General features: G+C 41.1%; 1 protein-coding gene across 17 annotated transcripts in view; it reads right to left on the reverse strand.

Annotated features, from left to right (window-relative positions):
• Positions 1-3,754: 3,754 nt before the first annotated feature.
• The window catches only part of MITF (melanocyte inducing transcription factor), a 197,893-nt gene continuing 178,505 nt past the window's right edge, over positions 3,755-23,142 (reverse strand). For 9 of the 17 annotated variants that reach the window (XM_044300732.1, XM_044300728.1, XM_044300731.1 and 6 more), the window contains 6 exons: positions 22,221-22,338; positions 18,178-18,210; positions 12,842-12,898; positions 11,260-11,335; positions 9,625-9,772; positions 3,755-7,168 (listed from right to left, as the gene is read on the reverse strand). In XM_044300732.1, the coding sequence (XP_044156667.1) occupies positions 6,773-7,168; positions 9,625-9,772; positions 11,260-11,335; positions 12,842-12,898; positions 18,178-18,210; positions 22,221-22,338 (828 nt within the window). In that variant the 3' untranslated portion in view covers positions 3,755-6,772. The remainder of the gene's footprint in view (positions 7,169-9,624; positions 9,773-11,259; positions 11,336-12,841; positions 12,899-18,177; positions 18,211-22,220; positions 22,339-23,142) is intronic. The other 8 variants (XM_044300738.1, XM_044300737.1, XM_044300729.1 and 5 more) reach the window with 3 other exon arrangements.

The raw sequence follows: 23,142 nt of genomic DNA on the forward strand, positions 1-23,142 counted from the left end.
ATAGAAAATGCCCCCTCTGTGGATCCTTCTGTTATTCCTCCTGAATATGTAAGAATAAATTGAACACAGAGTGTTACTACTCCCTATGTCACTAGGGTTCCTACACAGCATTGACTGTAGGGTATAGGGACATGAGACAGTGGCAAGATGATTGATAACCAGGGGCGGACTGGGAACTTAAAGTGGCCCTGGGAAATTAAGAAAAGTGGCCCCATTTTGTGGTCGGCTCCAAATTTATGGAAGGCAGGGCAAACACAAGTAGGCAAGGCCAGCAATACCATAATGTGGCACATTATACTACCCAACAGAGCCAAATACTACGGTCCATCACAAAATACTGCTGCCAGCAGTACAAACTACATCCCCAAAAACGTCTGTGAGGAGGGCTCAGGCAGCCCCCTGGGCATTGGCCCACCTGGAATTTTCCCTGTAAGGTCTATGGCCAATCTGCCCATGTTGAAAACACCCATATGTCAACTGGTTCATACATTTCCAGGAGAATTAATAGAAGAACAGCACAATGAAGAGTTATGAAAAGATGCTCCAGAATTGTAATTTCAAGTATGGCCCAAAAAAGGACATTTCAGTAAACCAATTTTTTTTGTCCCAGAAAACCCCTTAAAAAAATGTTGACTGCCTAAAAATTCGTCTAAAACGTTAAAATTTCACATAATTCTGGAAGCACTTATGGTTTAACAAGAACATTTGGCAACATCCATGTTCACAATTTACTATATGGATTCAATAAGGTTTCACTAAGCCACACTTCAGTCAGTGCGGAGAGAGTCCAAGAAATCTAGACCATCATTTAAGGCACTTCATTCTGAATGAGAAATTCTATGGCGACTACTACAAGACAAAAAGTCCTCTCTACACAAAAAAAAAAAATTGTTTACCATACGTTCAGCTTGTCGGGATTTACACCAGCTTCAGAATATACCTAATTTTGATCAAAATACATTTATAACTACTGTTATTGCATAGATCTACATGAATTATTAATACATCAAATCTATCTGTACACCGTGGTTGTAGATTACATCTTAGATACGTCATTAAGGAACAGTTATGTCAAGATAAACCAGTTTCTTATAGAACACGTTCGGATAAACTTGCATAAAATGTGTTTATTATTCACATTGGCCAAAAAATAAAAAGAACAAAAAAATATAACAAAAAATTAACTCTGAATCAATAAAAAGCAAAAATATTTTTAGATTCCAAACAAATTTAAGAAACCTCTAAAAATAAATATTTCTTACTTTTTTTTTTACTAAACCATCTAAAATCACTAAATCTGAAAACTCTATCCCATAAGAATGAATAAAGATAATAAATCTCTAATGTCTTTATAATAACTTTATAAAACAATAACCCTTCTTTACATATAAAACAACATAAAAACTGTTGAAATGGTTGGCAAAATTGTGCACTTTAAGGATGCATTTCTTAAACTGTAAAATATAAAAAAAGTGCATTTTGACCCATCAAAACTTGTCAAATTATCACACAATAAAAAAGCCCACAAAATGCATAAATCTGGCTTTAAAATCTACCATCACCTGGTAAGTAGTCAATTCATTCTCTGCCTTTTGTTTTAAAAGGATGTCCACTTTCAAAAACATTTTACTGAAACATGTACCGTATCTGTAAAGAAGTTTTTTCAAAAAATATATTTAAAAAACTTTTTTTTATAGATTTCTTTATATTTTCTATTTTCTGTTTGCTGGCTAGACCTCTTTGACAAACCTTTTGTTTTTACTGTAGCAATCCAGACTTTAAGGCTACCTTAGATAACGGTAACCGGGGTTCATATTATGCAATGAGGAAATATGTAGAATTTTTGGGGGGTTTGTTTTTTTAAAGCATGGAATTCAAGCCTCCTAGACTAGTTGGATCCATATTGGACAGCAGGCCAATTTCCAACACTACAGTAGATGCTCTGAACACAAAACAACACTTGACATTGTTGGCTCCCAGACAGTTATCGGCAGAGGGTAAACATCATTATAGGGAGCAACTGGTCTAAAGCTGGCCATACTAATACCTGTCGGCTAAAATCTGGTTTGGCCAACAGCTATTCTTTCCGATACTCCCTATACATATGCATACTATACCCAGTGTGTGTGTGTGTTCTCAACAGTTCAGGTATGGTCAAAGGGATCGGCATGTTTACATTTCATGGGCCCAACTGATCTTTTTCCCCAACATCTGCTGTGGTGGAACAGTTCCTCATAAACATTGGATGGTTAGTCAGGCATGCCAAAATCATTGGTTCGGCCACCGTTCATCTAAGGCTACTTTCACACTCGCCTTTGGTGCGGATCAGTTTGTATTATCTTTAACATAGCCAAAACGGATCCGTCTTGAACACCATTGAAAGTCAATGGGGGACAGATCTGTTTTCTATTGTGCCATATTGACTTACATTGTGTGCCAGGATGGATCAGTTTGGCTCAGTTTCGTCAAACGGACACCAAAGCGGAATGGAGGCGGAATGGAGCCAAACTGATGCATTCTGAACGGATCCTTATCCATTAAGAATGCATTAAGGGCAAAACTGATCCGTTTTGGACCGCTTGTGAGAGCCCTGAATGGATCTCACAAATGGAAACCAAAACGCCAGTGTGAAAGTAGCCTAATGCGTATAGCCACCTCTAAGGGTGATTTCACAGACAGCAGTTTAAGATCACTTTAGGGTCCACACTAATCTTGCCTTAAAATTTATCTATAAAGTATATCTTTCTTTTCATGGGTGAAAATGAGTACTCTACGCTCCCCTGTAATCAATCGGCCATCTACTGACTTCAGTGGGTGCATCATTTCCTCCAAAGTGATGGCCACTCATTGCAGTATGTATTCACTCTGGCTTAAAGAGGTGATTATATCAGGATCATGTAGGCCTCCTCCGTTATTACCTCAAGATAGCCTAATAGGCAACTCCATGTAAAATGCCCTAAGCAAGACCACTTAGGCAATTTTTTTTTTTAAGTTGACTCACGTGATCCTGATGGTCACCATCATTGCCATATCATGACTTTATTTTATTGTGAGCCCATAAAATAATATAACAAAAACAAAGACAGGTGCACTCTGCAGTCTTACTAAGCCCTCAAACTGGTGTTAAAATTGAGAGATTAGCCAACATGTCCTCCGTGAGGACATGTCTGAGCCTGAGCACCGCACCAAGGTTTCTCAAGTAGCTCGGGACCTAACGCTAAACCTACCTGAGCCATGTGGGCAATACCAGGAGCCAGTGGGTGAATTACAGGAGGTGTAGAAACTCCTAGTTTGAATGTGCCTTTATTTCCATCTACAGGCAGCATTCTGGTGCACATGTGAGGCCCGGCTATATCAGCCAGTCTTGGGTGGGGCTCAGAGCTCTCTGCCTCCTCCCATTGTATGCATGATTACATGCTGGAGGTTACTGGGAGATTGCTTTGAGTTGGACCTTGCGCTCCTGTAATTCGCCCACTGGATCCTGGTATTGCCCACACGGCCCAGGTAGGTTTAGCGTTAGGTCCCGAGCTACTTGAGAAACCTTGGCGCGGTGCTCGGGCTCAGACATGTCCTCACGGAGGACATGTTGGCTAATCTCTCAATTTTAACACCAGTTTGAGGGCTTAGTAAGACCGCAAAGTGCACCTGTCTTTGTTTTTGTTATATTATTTATACTGTTTATCACATCCACACATTTGCTATCCTGTGTAGGATGTCCATTGTGGTACTTGTGGTCCTCTGCAGGCATCCTCCATTGTATGCATTTTCGGACCACAAGTGCAGGATCTGCCCCCCCGGTATAGATGCGCCACTGCATGTGGGGTTGAGCACTTCCTGCTTTTTAATACCACGCCAATTTGTAGTTTGTATTTTGAGCCCATAAAATGTAAAGAGCAAACTGCAAAAATGACTTTACCAACCTGAGGAAATGGCATCCATATTGGATAACTAAAATAGAAGGAGTTATCTGGGGTTACAAAAGAAGGGTCATGCCAAATACAGTCCAAGGACAGGAGTGGCATTAAATCTTCAAAAACAGCAGATACTTCTTGGTACAGTACACTGCTCATCCACAAAAAAACTAAACATCTTGTGTATGCCAAAACAACTGATTAAATAACACTAGCCAAGCTGAGTTTGCCATTTCATCCGATCTATGGATGGGTGTGGCACTATTTTTTGGAAGAAAGTCGCCATATTTTTGTAATCCGAGATAACCCATGTAAAGTGAAACTGTTTGGCACCTTCACAGTACAGTATGCTGCTTTCAAAAAGTACACCTGGGGAAGACATAAAATTGTCCACTCAAGAACTAAGAAAGTGACAACCAAGCGCAGCTTCTTTTTTCCATCACAAAAGTAAAAGGGGTTGCATATTAGCCAACCAAAGCAGAAGAACCTCACAGACTAGTAGATGCATGAATGTAATCCCTTGTTGTAAAGTCTTAGTTTTTATGCATAAAAGCTAATTTCATCCATGTGTAGGAACTCTTTGGGTAGAATTGCTTTATGCTGAAAGCTACTGAAGAACTATTACTTATTTAGATCATAAATGGATTAGGGGTCATGGACAGTCTAAGGAAGCAGCAGGAGTAAGACAAGATCTCAGAGAATCTGTGGGGCAGAGATACCCCATAGACCTTCAAGAAACTGTGGGGCTAAAGAACCACACAGACTTTCAACAATTTGTAGGGCAGAAGAACCCCATAGACCTTCAAGAATCTGTGGAGCATAAGAACTTTATTCTGCATCTGAAGTTTGAAGTAACAGCATGAGACATGATCGGCATGTAGGGTACTAGTCTGCTCTAGTGCACAAGTAACTATACCCAAGTGTACCACCCAAAATGTAAACTGCATCTACCACCTTAACTTTCTATACTTTATGACACTACGCTAGACTACAGACCATCAAGCTTTCTTCTCTATTGTATATTATTGAGTACCATAAAAAATTTTAATCCTACATGGAAGATCTCACTAGATATAAAGGAGGTTCTAATGCCTAGATTGATGTAGGTTACGCCTACATATACAATATCTTCTACAGTATAAAACTAAAGGTCCAACATTTTAAAGATCAACCAGCAAAGGTCTACAGCAAGTCTTCCAAAATCTATAAAGGGAACTTGACCTGATGGCAACGCATTTAAAGAATTAATTCATCTCATTTACTACAATAGAGAGTGAGGTCTATCAATGATGACGGGATCTTCTCTGGAATTTGGTTGGGGGTTTCATTTTTTCTACTCCTTATGGATTTAATTCAATGTTTTTGTTTCTCTACAATCCCTCGACAGTAAAATGTTTTTGCTCATCCACAAGACTTATCATAACACTATCAGCTAGACACAGGCATGTAAAATAACTTGTTTTAACCATCATGTTCTCCGCCAGTGAGATTTTGGGTGGTTAGGTTTTGCTGTACCGGAAATAAATGCAATATCGGAATTTATTTAGACTTGATAAAAATAGTTTTACTGTAAAGTTTCCAATTTTGCCATGTCAAACTTCACAGGTTAGGAAAAATATGTAGAACATAAACTGAACAAAAAGATAAAGGAACACTCCAGCTAAAACTGATACACTGTGTAATGTCTAGTTCTAGGCCTGAAGAGGAGGGGGCATGACAAAGAAATAACCTGTGTGTGATTCTCCTTCCTCCTGACCCAGCACTAGGCATTGTATATCAGTTTTAGCTACAGAGTTCCTTTAATTTAGTCAATCATTTACTTTAATTTTATAAATATCCCCGTAAATTGGAATAGAGTTTTACAGATCGGACCTGAATAAGACATTAAAGTGTGCCTCCAGTCTGGAGCCCCATTAGGGAATTACACTTCCAAAGGTGCTCCATGAGGCTTTGAAATCCTGAGATCATATTACTAAGGTCAAAAAATGCAAAAAATAAATAAAAATACTGCTTGAAAAGCCTTAACACATTCTGTTTTGTATTTGATGATCAATGGCAATGGAAATACTAAGCCAAGAACCTACTACCGTGTCTGCTACAGTTGAGGGTGGACATACCATAAAGGCAACCCATACTGCTGCTATAAGGCCATAGAGAGAGGTGGCTCAGCCCTGGTTGGTGTCATCCCCACTGCTTTTTGGTGGTGAGAACCTGTGCAGGAATCCACTACCCTGAGGAACTGCATGGGTAGTAATCAATGGGATTGGTAACTGGCCAAGCAGTCATGGATGGGGTGAAGCAACCAGCAGGGCCCTCTATCCTGGGTCGCAAAACTGGGCACTGTAATGAGGCCTGTTTTGCACTTTGCTATGGAGTCCACCTCTCGTCTATGTACAACACTGACTACAGTCACACAACCTTTCTTCTTCTGATCTACATCATTCCACCAAATGGAGTTTAGAAGATAGATCTATGGAAGCTTCTCTCCAGAATATAGATATTTGGTTTCTATACATTCATGGCAATGGTTGAATTGACATATGGTTCACTGCAAGTTCATCCCGGACAGATGGATACCTGGCCGCTGATACAGGGCTACTGGCTGAAATAGATCTGGCCTGACAATCGGTTATGTCCGTGAAGTGGAAAGATCTAGACCTCTCATGCACAATACTTTGGAGGCAAAGCAAGTAATAAAATACACAAGTATCTTTACAAAAAAAATCTAAAAACAAAAGCACAAGTGCTGGCCTATGGATGAAACACAGCGAAATTTCTATCAAGTGGAACTATCTAGAAATCTACTGCTCCAAAATAGTACAAGATATGGAAGTCTTTAGAAGGGCGTTTTCCACCCAGTGCTAACAGTGGTGGTCGTTTTCTTCCATACTGATGCTGCTCCTCCTGCTGTTTGCTTTGGAGGTACCGGGAGATACTGAGTGAAGTACATCGTGTACTCTTGGAGAAAGAGTATCGTCCATGAATATGTCTTCCAGTTTGGAGCCCATCTTTGTGGGCATGCTGTAGGCGGTGGGAGAGTCAGTAATGTTCCTTATGTTGTTGCTAAAAGTGATGGTGCCATCGTTGAGATCCAGTGTGGAGGTGCCAGTAAGATCGTGGTGGTTTTGTAACAGTTCTTGGTTGCAGCTGTCCAACATTGGTTCTTGCTTGATGATGCGATTCACCAGGTCAGAAGAGCAGAGGCCGCTCGTGGGCATAATGGAAAGTCCGTGGGCTCTGGCTTGCATTTCCAGCTCCTGAAAATTCCAAAGAAAAATGGTGACCATCAAAATTTAAAAAACAATGAGAACAGTACCACGATTTCCATCATTACGTAGATATGGATCTTCCATAGACTATAAATTCAAAAATAAAGGTTTATCATCATTCTACTAGAAGTCACCCGGGCAGATAAGTTGTAGTAAACCACGATAGACCACCATAAAATTATTCTAGTTTTTGGCCTAATCACAAATCAACCTAAGAAGTTTGCAGCCATAGAAAAGCTAAGGTTGATTTTTCAAAATGACAAACTGAGATAATCTTTAGGGCTCAAATCAACAGAGCCTTATCTTGGCACCATGGGGCGGTATTACACAAGCTGAAATTAGAATAACTCCTTGAAAAGGCCACCTTCTCATTTGTGTGGGCCATGTTTTATTTGGTCAAGTGTAAGTGCAATAGAAAGGGGATATGAAGTGCCCGATCCATAGTTTGACATTTTTCATAGCCCCCAGACACTACAATATGTGCAAGCAGTCCAAGAGTCATTAAGAAAAGCATCTTGGTGGCTGTGTCACAGTAACATTAGGTGTATGACACGTGTCAGTACACATTATCAGGGTGGATTTCACAAAGCTAAATTTACCATTGCATAACACAACTGTCTTTAGGCCACGGTATAACTTATATCTATTTAGTGAGGATAATCGCACCTTCAGCTCATTATCAATGTGCCTAGTGATGAATGGAAAAAAACTGCAAAGATAAGGAAGTAAAATAAATGGAAATGAGTGTTAATCGTTCTGACGTTATGTTCCAGAGATAAAAGGGTTGACACATCAGGAAATAAGACCTATATTCAAGTGTTATTACATTATTTCATCTACTCATATCTACAGTGTCTATCTATCTCTAATATCTATCTATCTCTCTCTAATATCTATCTATCTATCTCTCTCTAATATCTATCTATCTATCTCTCTCTAATATCTATCTCTCTCTAATATCTATCTCTCTCTAATATCTATCTCTCTCTAATATCTATCTCTCTCTAATATCTATCTCTCTCTAATATCTATCTATCTCTAATATCTCTCTCTCTATATATCTATCTATCTATCTCTCTCTAATATCTATCTATCTCTCTCTAATATCTATCTATCTCTCTCTAATATCTATCTATCTCTCTCTAATATCTATCTCTCTCTAATATCTATCTCTCTCTAATATCTATCTCTCTCTAATATCTATCTCTCTCTAATATCTATCTCTCTCTAATATCTATCTATCTCTCTCTAATATCTATCTCTCTCTAATATCTATCTCTCTCTAATATCTATCTCTAATATCTACCTATCTATCTCTAATATCTCTCTCTCTCTCTAATATCTATCTATCTATAATATCTATCTATCTATCTCTAATATCTATCTATCTCTAATATCTCTCTCTCTATATATCTATCTATCTATCTCTAATATCTATCTATCTCTAATATCTATCTATCTCTAATATCTATCCATCTCTAATATCTCTCTCTCTATATATCTATCTATCTATCTATCTCTAATATCTATCTATCTCTCTCTAATATCTATCTCTCTCTAATATCTATCTCTAATATCTCTCTCTCTCTAATATCTATCTATCTATCTCTAATATCTATCTATCTCTAATATCTCTCTCTCTCTATATCTATCTATCTATCTCTCTCTAATATCTATCTATCTATCTCTCTCTAATATCTATCTATCTCTAATATCTATCTATCTCTAATATCTATCTATCTCTAATATCTATCTATCTATCTATCTACCTACCTATCTATCTATCCCTCCATGACCTTTCTTTCTTTCCATCTATAAGAAAGGCATCATTGTGTTGGGCTGAAACATTGAATAATGTGAATAAAGCGGTTCGACCACCCTTTCAGCCAGTTTGGAGTGTTGCTTCATTTTTCTATTTTTGATTATCTATCTACAGGTGAAACTCGAAAAATTAGAATATTGGGCAAAGTTCATTTATTTCAGTAATGCAACTTAAAAGGTGAAACTAACAGATGAGACTCATTACAGGCAAAGCGAGAGATTTCAAGCCTTTATTTGGTATAATTTGGATGATTACGGCTTACAGCTTATGAAACCCCAAAGTCTCAGTTTTGAGGTCCCCTTTGCTCAGGGGGTACGGATTAATTAGCTGACCAGAGTCTGACACTTTGAGCCGAGAATATGGAACCTTTTCACAAAATTCAAATTTTAAGCTGCATTACTGAAATAAATGGACTTTTGCACAATATTCTAATTTTTTCAAGTTTCACCTGTATATTTATCTATTCACTTATTTATCTAATGTCTATATATCTCATATCTATCTAATCATTCTCTCCACAGAAAGTCTGCATCCCCATAGCGGTAATGAATGAGGCCGATATATAGAAGTAACATCAGTATTCTGATCGGAAATGACTGTTTCTTCCTTATGGACGGCCGACCTGTATTCTCAGCAGCAGGTGTCGGTTTGCATGTTCTAGCTTCTTCTGCTTATTCTCCATCTCCTTGGAGCGTTGTTGCTCTCGCTGCAGTTTGCGGATATAATCCACCGAGGCCTTCAGGATCGTCCCCTTGTTCCATCGCATGTCCCTATAACAGAAGGACACTGCACTCAGATAACTGATAAGAGATCCGCCTGATATTGTGTGGCAGAGTATATGTGATTAGTGAGCCCACATAGCTGCATTAGTCCGGTCACGTCAGATACTCGGGCTGATGCTCTGCCCCGCTCCTGGGCATTATGCTAAAGCTCTGCTTCTTAAGACTGGCTGCCGTCTAATCAGCACCAGCCCGTCGTCTACATCTCTATCAAATACACCAGGGATGCTCTCCCGCTGTTGTAAAACTACAACGCCCACCATGTCATGCTGTAGACTGTCTGGGAATGATGGGAGTTGTAGTTTTGCAACAGCTGGAGGGCCGGAGGTTGAGCATGCCTGATACACACTGTTTATGCTTGGATCAGGTTGCTGTTGAATCTCTACCCCTTCTCTAAGCCGAGGCTCTGCTTGTTCGGATTGACTTCTGTTTAGTCAGCACTAGCCCACCATCTGCCCGTCTATCTAGTGCATGAGTCTGAGGAGGTCTCGCGTCACCTCCTGTCTCATCATAGGACCAAGCTTCTGCTTAATCTCTTCCCCTGCTTCTATGCTGAAGCTCTGTTTGTTCAGATTGGCTGCTCTGTGCAAGCGCTAGCCCGCCATTCAATAATTTATAATAATCAGCCAACCCAGTTGATCCCCTCACCCCATGTTTCATTACAACATTCTTGAAAGAAAAAAGGATCATTTTTGTGATGGGTCTTTGGGAGTACATGATTCTAAAAGGACCCAGAAGGAGTATGAGATGCACCTCCCCAAGCTTTACACTGCAGCTCTGCTTCTTCAGATTGGCAAATGCACCAACACATGCACACAATGAAGACCTGACAATAGACCTGGCAATATTTGTCAAAAATGGTGGTAAATCCTAGCAGGGAGAGAGTATGGAAAACTTCTTCCAAAGTTAAAGGAGCTGTCCGGTTTCAGAGCTGAACCAGGACATATCTTCCCCTTCACCCCTCCAGGCCCCCTGACATGACATGCTACGATGCTCTCCTTTGCCCTCGAAAGACAAAGTTGTTTTTTTTTGAGATCCAGTGACGTACCGGGCTCTCCATGGGAAAAGCTAGGCAGAGGCTTCTGCCTAGCAGTGAGCCCGGTGAGGTCACCGGCACTAAATGGTGGGCTAGGGAAGCACTAAAGCCCGGCCATCAGTGCCGGTGACGTCACTGGGAACACTGCTAGGACGAAGCCTCCGCCTAGCACTGTATAACTGTAATCAAACAGCCCTGTGTGATACAGCGCAGGGCAAGGGAGAGCATCGCAACTTGAAATGCTCTGATGCCCATATCGGGGGGGGGGGGGCGGAGGGGTGAAGATGGGGGTATGTCCAGGTTCAGAGCTTCACGTTTCCTACTTCCCTCAGTTAGGCTCTCCATCTGCTGCAAGACTACAACTCCCAGTTTACTCTAATGTAGTTTCCAACCACTGGAGGAGCCTCAGGTTGCAGACTACTGGTCAAGCTATTATACTCACGGGTCACTCGATTTGGGTATGAGGGTTCCTAATTCTTTTATACGGTCGTTGATGTTAAACCTTCTCCTTCTCTCAACTGAAAGAAGATGAAAAACGAATGTAAGTGGAAGCCGACGACCAGACTCCCCGTGCATTTTAATGGGGGCCAGTCAACTAAAATTCCTTTAATTCGTCATCGGTAAATGTGGACAGCATGACCACTGAGGCATAATGTTCAATTTCACAAGAGTTGAACATCTGATGATCCAGCAAGCCTCTACCCTCCTGATGCCGGAGTAATGGAATTTTACCGTACCGCCAACCGACTTACTTTACTCCTAGATTAAAATCAAGCAAAGCAAATCCCTGCAGCAAAGTACATTTCACACCTTCACATAAATAATACAAGTTCTCTCACTAATTGAGGAGACCAAGGGAGGACTTCAATTCCATGCCACCATCTATGTGCATAGGTCTTACGCAATACATGAAGTTTACGTTCACCGATACTAGGGATTATTCCACGAAAAACATTCTACATTTTTCAAAACGGCATCTGGATAAATTTGTAACTACATGTAATTAAAAATGTATCATAGCTGCTGAATGAAATCCATCAGTGCGCCACCTGCTGTTTGTTCTTTTTCTGATTTCTCTGTCCACCTCACTAAGGTGGACGCACATGCTCAGTTCTATCCACCAGATGTAGCAAAAAAGGGCTGAGCTGCCTGCTTGAAATTAATCTGGAAGAGCAATTGGAGCAATCAATGTTGAGATCTCTGGATCCCTGTGAGGTACGGGGCAGGTTCTAGCTTTGTTAGAAATAGATTGTCATATACTATATGATGTCTTTTTTTTGTTGTTGCTTTTTTTTTTTTTTACATTAATTCATGGGATAACCCCTTTTAAATCAATGTTTTTCACATTATTTGTTTTTCTATTCCGGAAACCTTCGGCACTGCAACTGTAGTGAAACTACAACTCCCAGCATGCACACTAACTTGGCTCTAGTCAGAACTCCCACAGAATTGAATGAGGCATGCTGGGAGTTGTAGTTTAACCTCATCTGGAGTACCGAAGGTCGCTGACAAATGTAGAAATTTGCACTGATCCTAAGTGGCCACTAGAGGGAGATGTTGCACTTTGAAAAAGTCCCGTTCTGTAGAATTAGGCCATAAATCGACTTGAGAATCTGGGGCTCAGGTTATATACCGCACAAGCACATTCATGCAAGAATGCACTGTGATACTGCACAATACCCCCTATAATGTACGTCTATAGGGTTGCATGACATTGCAGGCGTGCATACAGTCATGATTTCACTTATGGGGAAAAAAAAAATCAACAAAGTTGGATTTTTTGCAATTATTGCCATTTTTTCCATCATAGGGTTTTATTTGTGCGTGATCGTCCGTTTGCAGGGCCTGGAGATGGAGGCTGCGGTAGCGCGGAGCGATGCAGCCAGTGGATAGTGTGTCTGGTTTATCCCCACGCTGCTACCAACCACCCAAAGACAAGACATTTCCAGCCTTGTCCTGTGCATTTCACATACGTTGCTGTGATAAAATCCGTACACAAACACGTGACAGAGGGTTCAACGTACTGAGATTATGATTGTCTTTCTTCTGCCTCTCCTTGGCGAGCGCTCTGGCCTCTGTCTCTGAAAAAAAAAAAGTTACATAACATTAACAATTTGCAGCATTTATACTGGGAAAGGGAGGACAATAAACTCTGCTTGATACAAATGTAGCAGAGCTGAGAATGTAATTTGGCATAAATCATGCAAGTATTGCAAAGTGCCTTACATAGGAAAGCATGTCGATCTCCTATAGTCACTTAACTCACTGGTTTATGAATGCGAACAAAAGAAATAGTCAAGTAACAAATTCAGCTCTACTACATCTGTATGAAAAAATACATTGTACCACTATTACTTTTAAAGATGTATGTGTATATTCTTATCTGAGATGGTGAATGGTATCACTTCGCCCCTACGGACCTGCTTTACCCATCCTTACCCTCTGCATAGCGCCAACATCCAGATTTGAGCGGGACAGCCGAGTTATTTAAAGGACAATATGTTGGACAATTTGTCCCTATGACACTGGCTGACCTGTTACATGTGCGCTTGGCAGCTGAAGACATCTGTGTTGGTCCCATGTTCATATGTGTCCGCACTGCTGAGAAAAGTGAAGTTTTACTATATGCAAATGAGCCTCTAGGAGCAACAGGGGCGTTACCATTACACCTAGCGGCTCTGCTCTCTCTGCAACTGCCACTCTCTACAGAACCAGGAAGTGTAAGTGTGATCACCCCTGGCCCTGTCAAAGTGCAGAGTCCACAGCAGTTGCAGAGAGAGCTGAGCCTCTAGGTGTAATAGTAACGCCCCCGTTGCTCCTAGAGGCTCATTTGCATATATTAAAACGTAATTTTTCTCAGCAATGCGGGCACATGTGAATACAGGACCAACACAGATGCCTTCAGCTGCCAAGCGCACATGTAACAGGTCAGCCAGTGTCACAGGTGCAAATCTCCTGATAGATGCCCTTTAAGGCTACAGATACACAGCTACAGCCTTTTATATGGGGTAAGTGCATCTCTGGTCACAAACAATGATAGAATCAGTTCGCCGGGTTCAGGATTAGCACTGAATCTGAATGATTTTGCATTTCTGAAGATTTGCTCACATATATTAGCAGGCAATCGGTTGTTGGCACATGGCTGACACTGGCACTGCCCTGATTGCAAAGAAGTAACGACAGGGCTTGGCAGGACTCGGACCATATCTATCGCCATCCCAATGAAATATTAAATGATATTTTTGGCAAAGATTTTAGTTTACTTTTCAGTAAAAGTAATAAACTATAAAGGTCCTGAGAAGTAATGCTTACTTTTGCCACTAGATGGCAGTCTCCACCCATCATTATCACAGTGATCGGCTCAATAGGAACGTGTACTGCCGGATAAAGACCCATCAAATCACTGTCATCACTGGTGAAACATATGAACCAGTATAAATTCCATTTCTTTCTTCTTCTTCTTTTTTTTTTTTATCGGTTTATGTCAGATTCACCATTAATGTGAATTCATTATGTGACATCTATCCTAAGGTCATGAAGAGCAAAACTTCAAGGCCATATAAGTCAGGTGTCATAAGAAGATGCAGACTTCCCCTTTATGGACTATGGGATACAGATGTAGCAGGGCCGAGTTTGTCATTCAACTGTTTCTCTTCTGCAATATGCTTTTTGCATTTAGTCTTACAGGGGGTGCAGAATTATTAGGCAAATGAGTATTTTGACCACATCATCCTCTTTATGCATGTTGTCTTACTCCAAGCTGTATAGGCTCGAAAGCCTACTACCAATTAAGCATATTAGGTGATGTGCATCTCTGTAATGAGAAGGGGTGTGGTCTAATGACATCAACACCCTATATCAGGTGTGCATAATTATTAGGCAACTTCCTTTCCTTTGGCAAAATGGGTCAAAAGAAGGACTTGACAGGCTCAGAAAAGTCAGAAATAGTGAGATATCTTGCAGAGGGATGCAGCACTCTTAAAATGGCAAAGCTTCTGAAGCGTGATCATCGAACAATCAAGTATTTCATTCAAAATAGTCAACAGGGTCGCAAGAAGCGTGTGGAAAAACCAAGGCGCAGAATAACTGCCCATGAACTGAGAAAAGTCAAGCGTGCAGCTGCCAAGATGCCACTTGCCACCAGTTTGGCCATATTTCAGAGCTGCAACATCACTGGAGTGCCCAAAAGCACAAGGTGTGCAATACTCAGAGACATGGCCAAGGTAAGAAAGGCTGAAAGACGACCACCACTTAACAAGACACACAAGCTGAAATGTCAAGACTGGGCCAAGAAATATCTCAAGACTGATTTTGCTAAGGTTTTATGGACTGATGAAATGAGAGTGAGTCTTGATGGGCCAGATGGATGGGCCCGTGGCTGGATTGGTAAAGGGCAGAGAGCTCCAGTCCGACTCAGACGCCAGCAAGGTGGAGGTGGAGTACTGGTTTGGGCTGATATCATCAAAGATGAGCTTGTGGGGCCTTTTCGGGTTGAGGATGGAGTCAAGCTCAACTCCCAGTCCTACTGCCAGTTTCTGGAAGACACCTTCTTCAAGCAGTGGTACAGGAAGAAGTCTGCATCCTTCAAGAAAAACATGATTTTCATGCAGGACAATGCTCCATCACACGCGTCCAAGTACTCCACAGCGTGACTGGCAAGAAAGGGTATAAAAGAAAAAAATCTAATGACATGGCCTCCTTGTTCACCTGATCTGAACCCCATTGAGAACCTGTGGTCCATCATCAAATGTGAGATTTACAAGGAGGGAAAACAGTACACCTCTCTGAACAGTGTCTGGGAGGCTGTGGTTGCTGCTGCACGCAATGTTGATGGTGAACAGATCAAAACACTGACAGAATCCATGAATGGCGGCTTTTCAGTGTCCTTGCAAAGAAAGGTGGCTATATTGGTCACTGATTTGTTTTTGTTTTGTTTTTGAATGTCAGAAATGTATATTTGTGAATGTTGAGATGTTATATTGGTTTCACTGGTAAAAATAAATAATTGAAATGGGTATATATTTGTTTTTTGTTAAGTTGCCTAATAATTATGCACAGTAATAGTCACCTGCACACACAGATATCCCCCTAAAATAGCTAAAACTAAAAACAAACTAAAAACTACTTCCAAAAATATTCAGCTTTGATATTAATGAGTTTTTTGGGTTCATTGAGAACATGGTTGTTGTTCAATAATAAAATTAATCCTCAAAAATACAACTTGCCTAATAATTCTGCACTCCCTGTAGACTACTAATTGCCTCATCTTGACATGTGTTTTTCGTGCTTTTTTACTAAAACTTACTTTTATTGTCCTTTTATTTACTTAATCTTTATCTAACCTACTTACTTTAAAACTATCATCAGGTCCTCCCGTAGGGCTATGCTATATTACTTTCATGAGTCACTATCCTGGTAGCTGCGCGCTCGCTCCAGTTATTATCTGCTATTGATTTGTGCCTCCTTTTTGTTGCACTTAATGCTTAAAATCTTATGCACTGCCCCCCGACATGTTTCACCAGCAACCTGGCGTCCTCAGGGGATCGGGCAGTGTGCGTTCATTCGAAGTGGCGAGGTCTATTTATTACGTCCTATTATGTGACGTGATCTCATTCTGGCCAATCGCATTAGTCCTTACTAAATTCCGTTTGTTCCACGCTCCTTGATTGGATTTTTCTAACTTCAATTCCTCCTCTTTTCATGACGTCCCTAATCTCGCGATCCTGGCCAATATCTCGCGCATGTCTCCGCACTTTAATATTTTCGGAGCTCTGTTCATTCATCTCGCGATTGTTTATTCGATAGTTTGAATATACCTATTCTCACACTTTGATATTTTCGGGGCTCCAGTTCTCGCACTCTGATTCTTCTGATGTTAATATTGGCCTGTCTTGCGCATGCTCTGGCAATTAGAATGTATTCTTCTGATATTGATCAGCTGTTAGTGCCTGCTTGTTTTGCGAACGCTCAGGCACTCCGATTTTATTCCATCTTTTTAGCCGATGTTTACTGTGCACATGCGACCGGACCTAGAGTTTGGGATCCGATTATTAGTATTGTTGCTTTACTGGGGAGTTACTGTTTTGTTTGTTTTCTATTATCTCATATATGATTATAAGCGCTTCATCTTGCTATTTTTTCATGGTTGATTATATCCGTTAGTGTACTTATTTTTATTTTAAAATTTTTGTTTATATTTACATTTTTTAATTAAGATTATTTTTGTTCTTTTTTCTTTTTGTCTCTCCCCCTTAAGGTATTTCAGATTATTCACCTGTCACTTTTCAAGGTAGGTACCTATTTTTTATATATCCCGTAGGATCGTTCTTTATTTATTCTTTGATGTTATCTATTCTTGTAATTCACCACTACTATCCCTACTTTTTAAAAATATATTTTTAAATATTTTTAATATTCTCCTAGGTTCTACTATATTTTTTTCAAAGTAGATACATTTTCTTTTTCTCTGTAGGGATAGGTCTCGCCACTTTTCTATTGTTTTTGGTCAGGCTTTTGTTTTTTGTCTTCTTGTTGGTATATTCCTATGTTGTGTATATTTGGCCACTTTTATAGAAAGTGGATATGTACCAGCTGTACATATGGAATAATCAACAGGACCCCAAAAAAAAAAAATGGCTAACCACAAAAGGGTCCTACCCCTGTGGTAACTGCCAATTTTGCAGTAAAATGGAAGTGTGTAAAGAATTTGAAAACAAGAAAACAAGAAAAAATACAAAATGACACAATATATTAACTGCAAGACAACAGGGGGAGTGTACGTGATTCGATGCGGCTGCCCCAAACTGTATGTGGGCAAAACCATACAGGAACTCCGGAGAAGAATATCCAAACACCTAAGTGATATCAACCTAGAAGCGGATACAACAATGTCTAGAATATACAAGTAGTACATGGTGGAAAAAGTGATAGCCTCAGAATCTGGGGAATAACAAAAATAAAACCAGGTCCAAGGAAAGGAGATGTAGACAAAAAACTACAGCAGGAAGAGACCAGATGGAGATACAGATTAAAAAGTTTATCACCCCTAGGCCTAAACGAAGGATTTACTTACGCATCGTTTCTATAAAAGTGGCCAAATATACAGAACATAGGAATATACCAACAAGAAGACAAAAAACAAAAGTCTGACAAAAAACAATAGAAAAGTGGTGAGACCCATCCCAACAAAGAAAAAAGAAAAGGTATCTACTTTTAAAAAAATATAGTAGAACCTAGGAGAATATTAAAAATATATTATTAAAAAGTAGGGATAGTAGAGGTGAATTACAGGAATAGATAACATCAAAGAATAAATAAAGAACGATCCTACGGGATATATAAAAAAAAAATAGGTACCTACCTTGAAAAGGGACAGGTGAATAATCCGAAATACCTTAAGGGGGAGAGACAAAAAGAAAAAAGAACAAAAATAATCTTCATTAAAAAATTTAAATATAAACAAAAATTCAAAAATAAAAATAAGTACACTAACGGATATAATCAACAATGAAAAAATAGCAAGATGAAGCGCTTATAATCATGTATGAGATAATAGAAAACAAACAAAACAGTAACTCCCCAGTAAATCAACAGGTATATAAGAACAACAATACTAATAATCGGATCCCAAACTCTAGGTCCGGTCGCATGCGCACAGTAAACATCGGCTAAAAAGATGGAATAAAATCGGAGTGCCTGAGCGTGCGCAAAACAAGCGGGCACTAATAGCTGATCAATATCAGAAGAATAAATCCTAATTGCCAGAGCATGCGCAAGACAGGCCAATATTAGCATCAGAAGAATCAGAGAACTGGAGCCCCGAAAATATCGAAGTGTGAGAATAGGTATATTCAAACTATCGAATAAACAATCGTGAGATGAATGAACGGAGCTCCGAAAATATTAAAAAGTGTGGAGACATGCGCGAGATATTGGCCACGATCGCGAGATTAGGGACGTCATGAAAAGAGGAGGAACTGAAGTTAGAAAAATCCAATCAAGGAGCGTGGAACAAACGGAATTTAGTAAGGACTAATGTGATTGGCCAGAATGAGATCACGTCACATAATAGGACGTAATAAATGGACCTCGCCACTTCGAATCAACGCACACTGCCCGATCCCCTGAGGACGCCAGGTTGCTGGTGGCCAGTGCATAAGATTTTAAGCATCAGGACTCCTGATGAGCGGCAGGGGCAATATTCGAATTCGCGATATTTCGCAAATATTTGGGCGAATGTTCGCCATATATTAGAAAATTCGCGAATTTGTGATCTCCAGACATTATTCTCTTGATTCCGAAAATTTGCATAAAAATTCGCATGAACTGGTATTTTTTTTAAAAACTAACGAATATTCGCTATTACGAATATATTTTGCGTTATTTTAAATATTCGCGAATTCTCGAAATGCTGATATTCGCGATTGAAATTTGCAATTCGAATATTCGTGATCAACACTAATCAGGAGACCTTTATAAGTGCAACAAAAAGGAGGCACAAATCAATAGCAGACAATAACTGGAGCGAGCGCGCAGCTACCAGGATAGCATAGCCCTACGGGAAGACCTGATGATAGTTTTAAAGCAAGTAGGTTAGATAAAGATTAAGTAAATAAAAGGACAATAAAAGTTACGTTTTAGTAAAAAAGCACGAAAAACACATGTCAAGATGAGGCAATTAGTAGTCTAAGACTAAATGTAAAAAGCATGTAAAGCCTCTACATGTGCAGGGTATATATGTAAAGTGAATCTTCTGCAATATGACTCGTAACGCATAGCTCCACATAAGTCATGGACGACCGTACATCATTTACCGCGGTAGCCATACTGTATTACATGCTGCGCTACATCTGTGTCTGTTGCTCCCTAGAGATTGCCCCAAAGATTTACAATGATGTGATCTACAGAAAGAAAAATGCACTAAAAATGAGGCTCTGTCCTCTGCATCAGTAGAAATATAAAGGTCTGGGCCATTCCCCAGGGAAGATCAGGGTGTACGGACGTCATAGACGGGGCTCTTCTTTTGGGACACCCCTCTATTAACCTATTAAGTATGGTCACCAGTTGGGTTCCATGGGCACAGGGGCGTAGCTATAGAGGGTGCAGAGGTAGCAGTCGCTACCGGGCCCAGGAGCCTGAGGGGGCCCAAAGACCCTTGTGCTGCATAAGAAGACTGAGGGAAGGATGGCCCAAGCCTAATTCTTGCACCAGGGCCCATGAGCCTTTAGCTACGCCCCTGCATGGGCACCATGAAGATGTGTACGGGCCGGCAGCTTCCCCTGATAGTTGTAAGGGTTTCCAGATCCCCAACAATTAGCTCAATGGCAGGGGGGCAACTGACCCAAAGTGGGTTTTCCTGATCATTTTTGGGCAAAAAACGAAATTTTGCTATAGCCCGGAGGTGGTCCGCTCAACAATTTCCCCCAAAGCTTCCCCTAAGGGCTCATGCACACGGCGGTTGCCCGGCGTATAAACGGGCACCGACCGCGTGCATCCCGCATCACGGATCGCGGACCCATTCACTTCAATGCAGAACGGAGGCACGGAACGGAAGCACTACGGAGTGCTTCCGTGGGTTTTCTGTCCGTACCACCACACCGCAAAGAAGTAGTGCATGCACTACTTTTTTGCGGTGTGGACAGATCACAGACCCCCTCAAATTGCGGTCCCCAATGCACGGAATGGCCAGGACACGGTCGTGTGCATGAGCCCTAAGGCTGCGATTGCTAACCTCCGACACTCCAGCTGTGGTAAAACTACAACTCCCAAGATGTACAGTTGCTTGGCTGTTCTCAGAACTCCATAGAAATGAATGGTGTACGCTGGGAGTCATAGTTTCACCACGGCTGGAGTGCCGGAGGTTAGCCATCACTGATCTATGGCCACATGCAGACAGCCGTAGCCATTTTTGCGGTCCGCAAATTGCGAATCTGCAAAACACGGATACCAGCCGTGCGCGTTACACATTTTAATGGAACGTCCTGCCCTCTGTAAAACTGCCTACTCTTGTCCACAAAACGGGCAAGAATAAGACATGTTCTATATTTTCTGTGGGGCCGCGGAACGGACGTGCAGATGTGGACAGCACACGAATGGGTCTGCATCCAATCTGCAAAAAATGCGGATCAAATGCGGACCAAAACCTCGTGTGCATGAGGCCTAAAGCTGAAATCTGTCTAGGGACCATTGCTTCTGAGCAGAGCAGTCAATATTGGGATTCCGCACAGAAAATACTGCAGTGGCCTGCATGCCATGCTGGGAGTTGTAGTTTCCAGAACTGTATGGCGTCTAGCAGAAGCAGTATTTTCTCTAGACTGGTTCCTGGGATGCGATAGACAACCCTGCTCAGGAGCAATGGCCTGTACAGGATCTCCAGCTGCAGCCTGCCAGAGAACCAGTCAATGCTGAGAGTTCTAGCTTTACGACAGCAGGAGAGCTGCAAGTCACACATCACTGCTCTGCCACCTCCTACCCAGCAGGGGGAGTACGTCCTATGCAGACCTTACAAGACCTTACACCGGGGGAGACCTCTGAAAGAAGTCTGAAGGGTTGTAGAGGAACCTCAGTTAAATTGCCAGTCTTTGTTCGGAGTTCCACTTTAAAGGGGGTTAAAGGGTGTATCTTAAAGGGGTCTTCTATACTTAAGACTAGAATAGGTCATCAATATCTGACCGCTGGGGGTCCTACTCCCAGCAACCCCACGATCCGCATTTTAAAGACGTCGGGGAGCTCCGCTGAACACTCTGTCCTCTTCTTAGGCCTGTGGCATCACGTTGATCAGTCACGTGGCCTTGGTGCAGCTTGGTCTCTTTCAAATGAATAGGCCTGAGCTGCAATACCAAGCACAACCACTATCCAGTGGATGGCGCTGTGCTTGGGAAGCTGCGAGTACCACAGCCTCTTCAAACAGCCCGTTTGGCGTGGGGGGGCCGGATATCGGACCTCCCACCAATTTGATATTAATGACCTATCCTGAGGATAGGTCATCAATATTAAACACTCCAAAAACCCCTTTAAGGATAAGGATCATCAAGATCTGATTGGTGGGGAACCAACTTTCGACATTGTCAGCCAAAGCACAGCGCCATACGTGCAGTAGTGGTTGTGTCTGGTACTGCAGCTCTGTCCCACAGAAGTGAAGGGGACTGAGCTGCAGTACCAGGTACAACCACACTCATATGTATGGCGCTGTACCTGGGTAAACAGTAATGGGGACACAGTCCCTTCATTCTGCTAATCAGCGGAGGTGTCGAGAGGCAGACCCCCCCCCCCGATTAGATATCGATAACCTCAGAGAACCCCTTTAATTATCCTAAATGTAACTCATCTTTCCTCTATTTGAGAACGAGGCGACTGCAATAACTCGGATTAAAGCTGAACCTCTCTAATATGTAAATCATTTACCTGTAAGCTCCCTTTTGATATTGGGAAGATTAGCAGGACATGAATTACTGATGTTTAACCCTGGAGCTTGCATACCTTGATTTCCATAAATGTCAATCAAACCTGCCGACACCGGCATCTGAAGGGGGAAAAAAAAAGAAAGAAAAAAAGAGACAGATTTAGAATTTAGATGATTTTTTTTTTTTTTTTTTTTTTTTTTACAGAAGGCACATGGCAAAATTCTATGGGTTCAGAGATGCAAGGGTTAATGGACATTTATCACAATGAAAGTGACAGCTTATCGCTCGGGGGGGGTTAAGTAAAGGATTGGAAACTCACATGGGGGAGGAATGATCCAGCTGGTCTCATCTGCAAAAAAATAAAACCTAAATCTGCTCTAACCATGTATACCGAACTGTAACGCGTACAAACCAAATTACCATTGAATTCACCCCAAATACAGATCAGCTATAGCGTTACAATAATCTGTAAAATATCATATAAAAAGTTTCAACATTTCAAGGAAAAATGTAAAATTTTAGATTTTTTTATTACCCCTTTTGTGTCTTTAAAAAGTAAATTATAGCCATTTTTGGGAAAGCTGGGTGACAACCAAGATTAATTCCAGTACAGCGCTTGCCACCCAGCTTTCCTGGACCTCTTTCCATATCAGTCACTCCAGAACCTGAAAATACAACGGTGGTCCTATTGATCTTCACCTAATCCTCCATAACTTCTCCTTTAACACCCTGCAATTTTTAGGCACAAAATGTTGTGCTTATTAATTCCTTGTCTCCCCCATAGGCATTTCTAAATTCCCTGCATAGTAGTTGCCTGCAGCCACCACTAGGTGGAGATCAGGATCTTTCTGCATCCTGTGTTATTATTGTGTTCAATGTATATGCAGGGAGCGCCATCTAGTGGCGGCTGCAGGTAGCAGGGA

Source organism: Bufo gargarizans, chromosome 7 (genome assembly GCF_014858855.1).
Source record: "Bufo gargarizans isolate SCDJY-AF-19 chromosome 7, ASM1485885v1, whole genome shotgun sequence".
Classification (NCBI taxonomy): domain Eukaryota; kingdom Metazoa; phylum Chordata; class Amphibia; order Anura; family Bufonidae; genus Bufo; species Bufo gargarizans.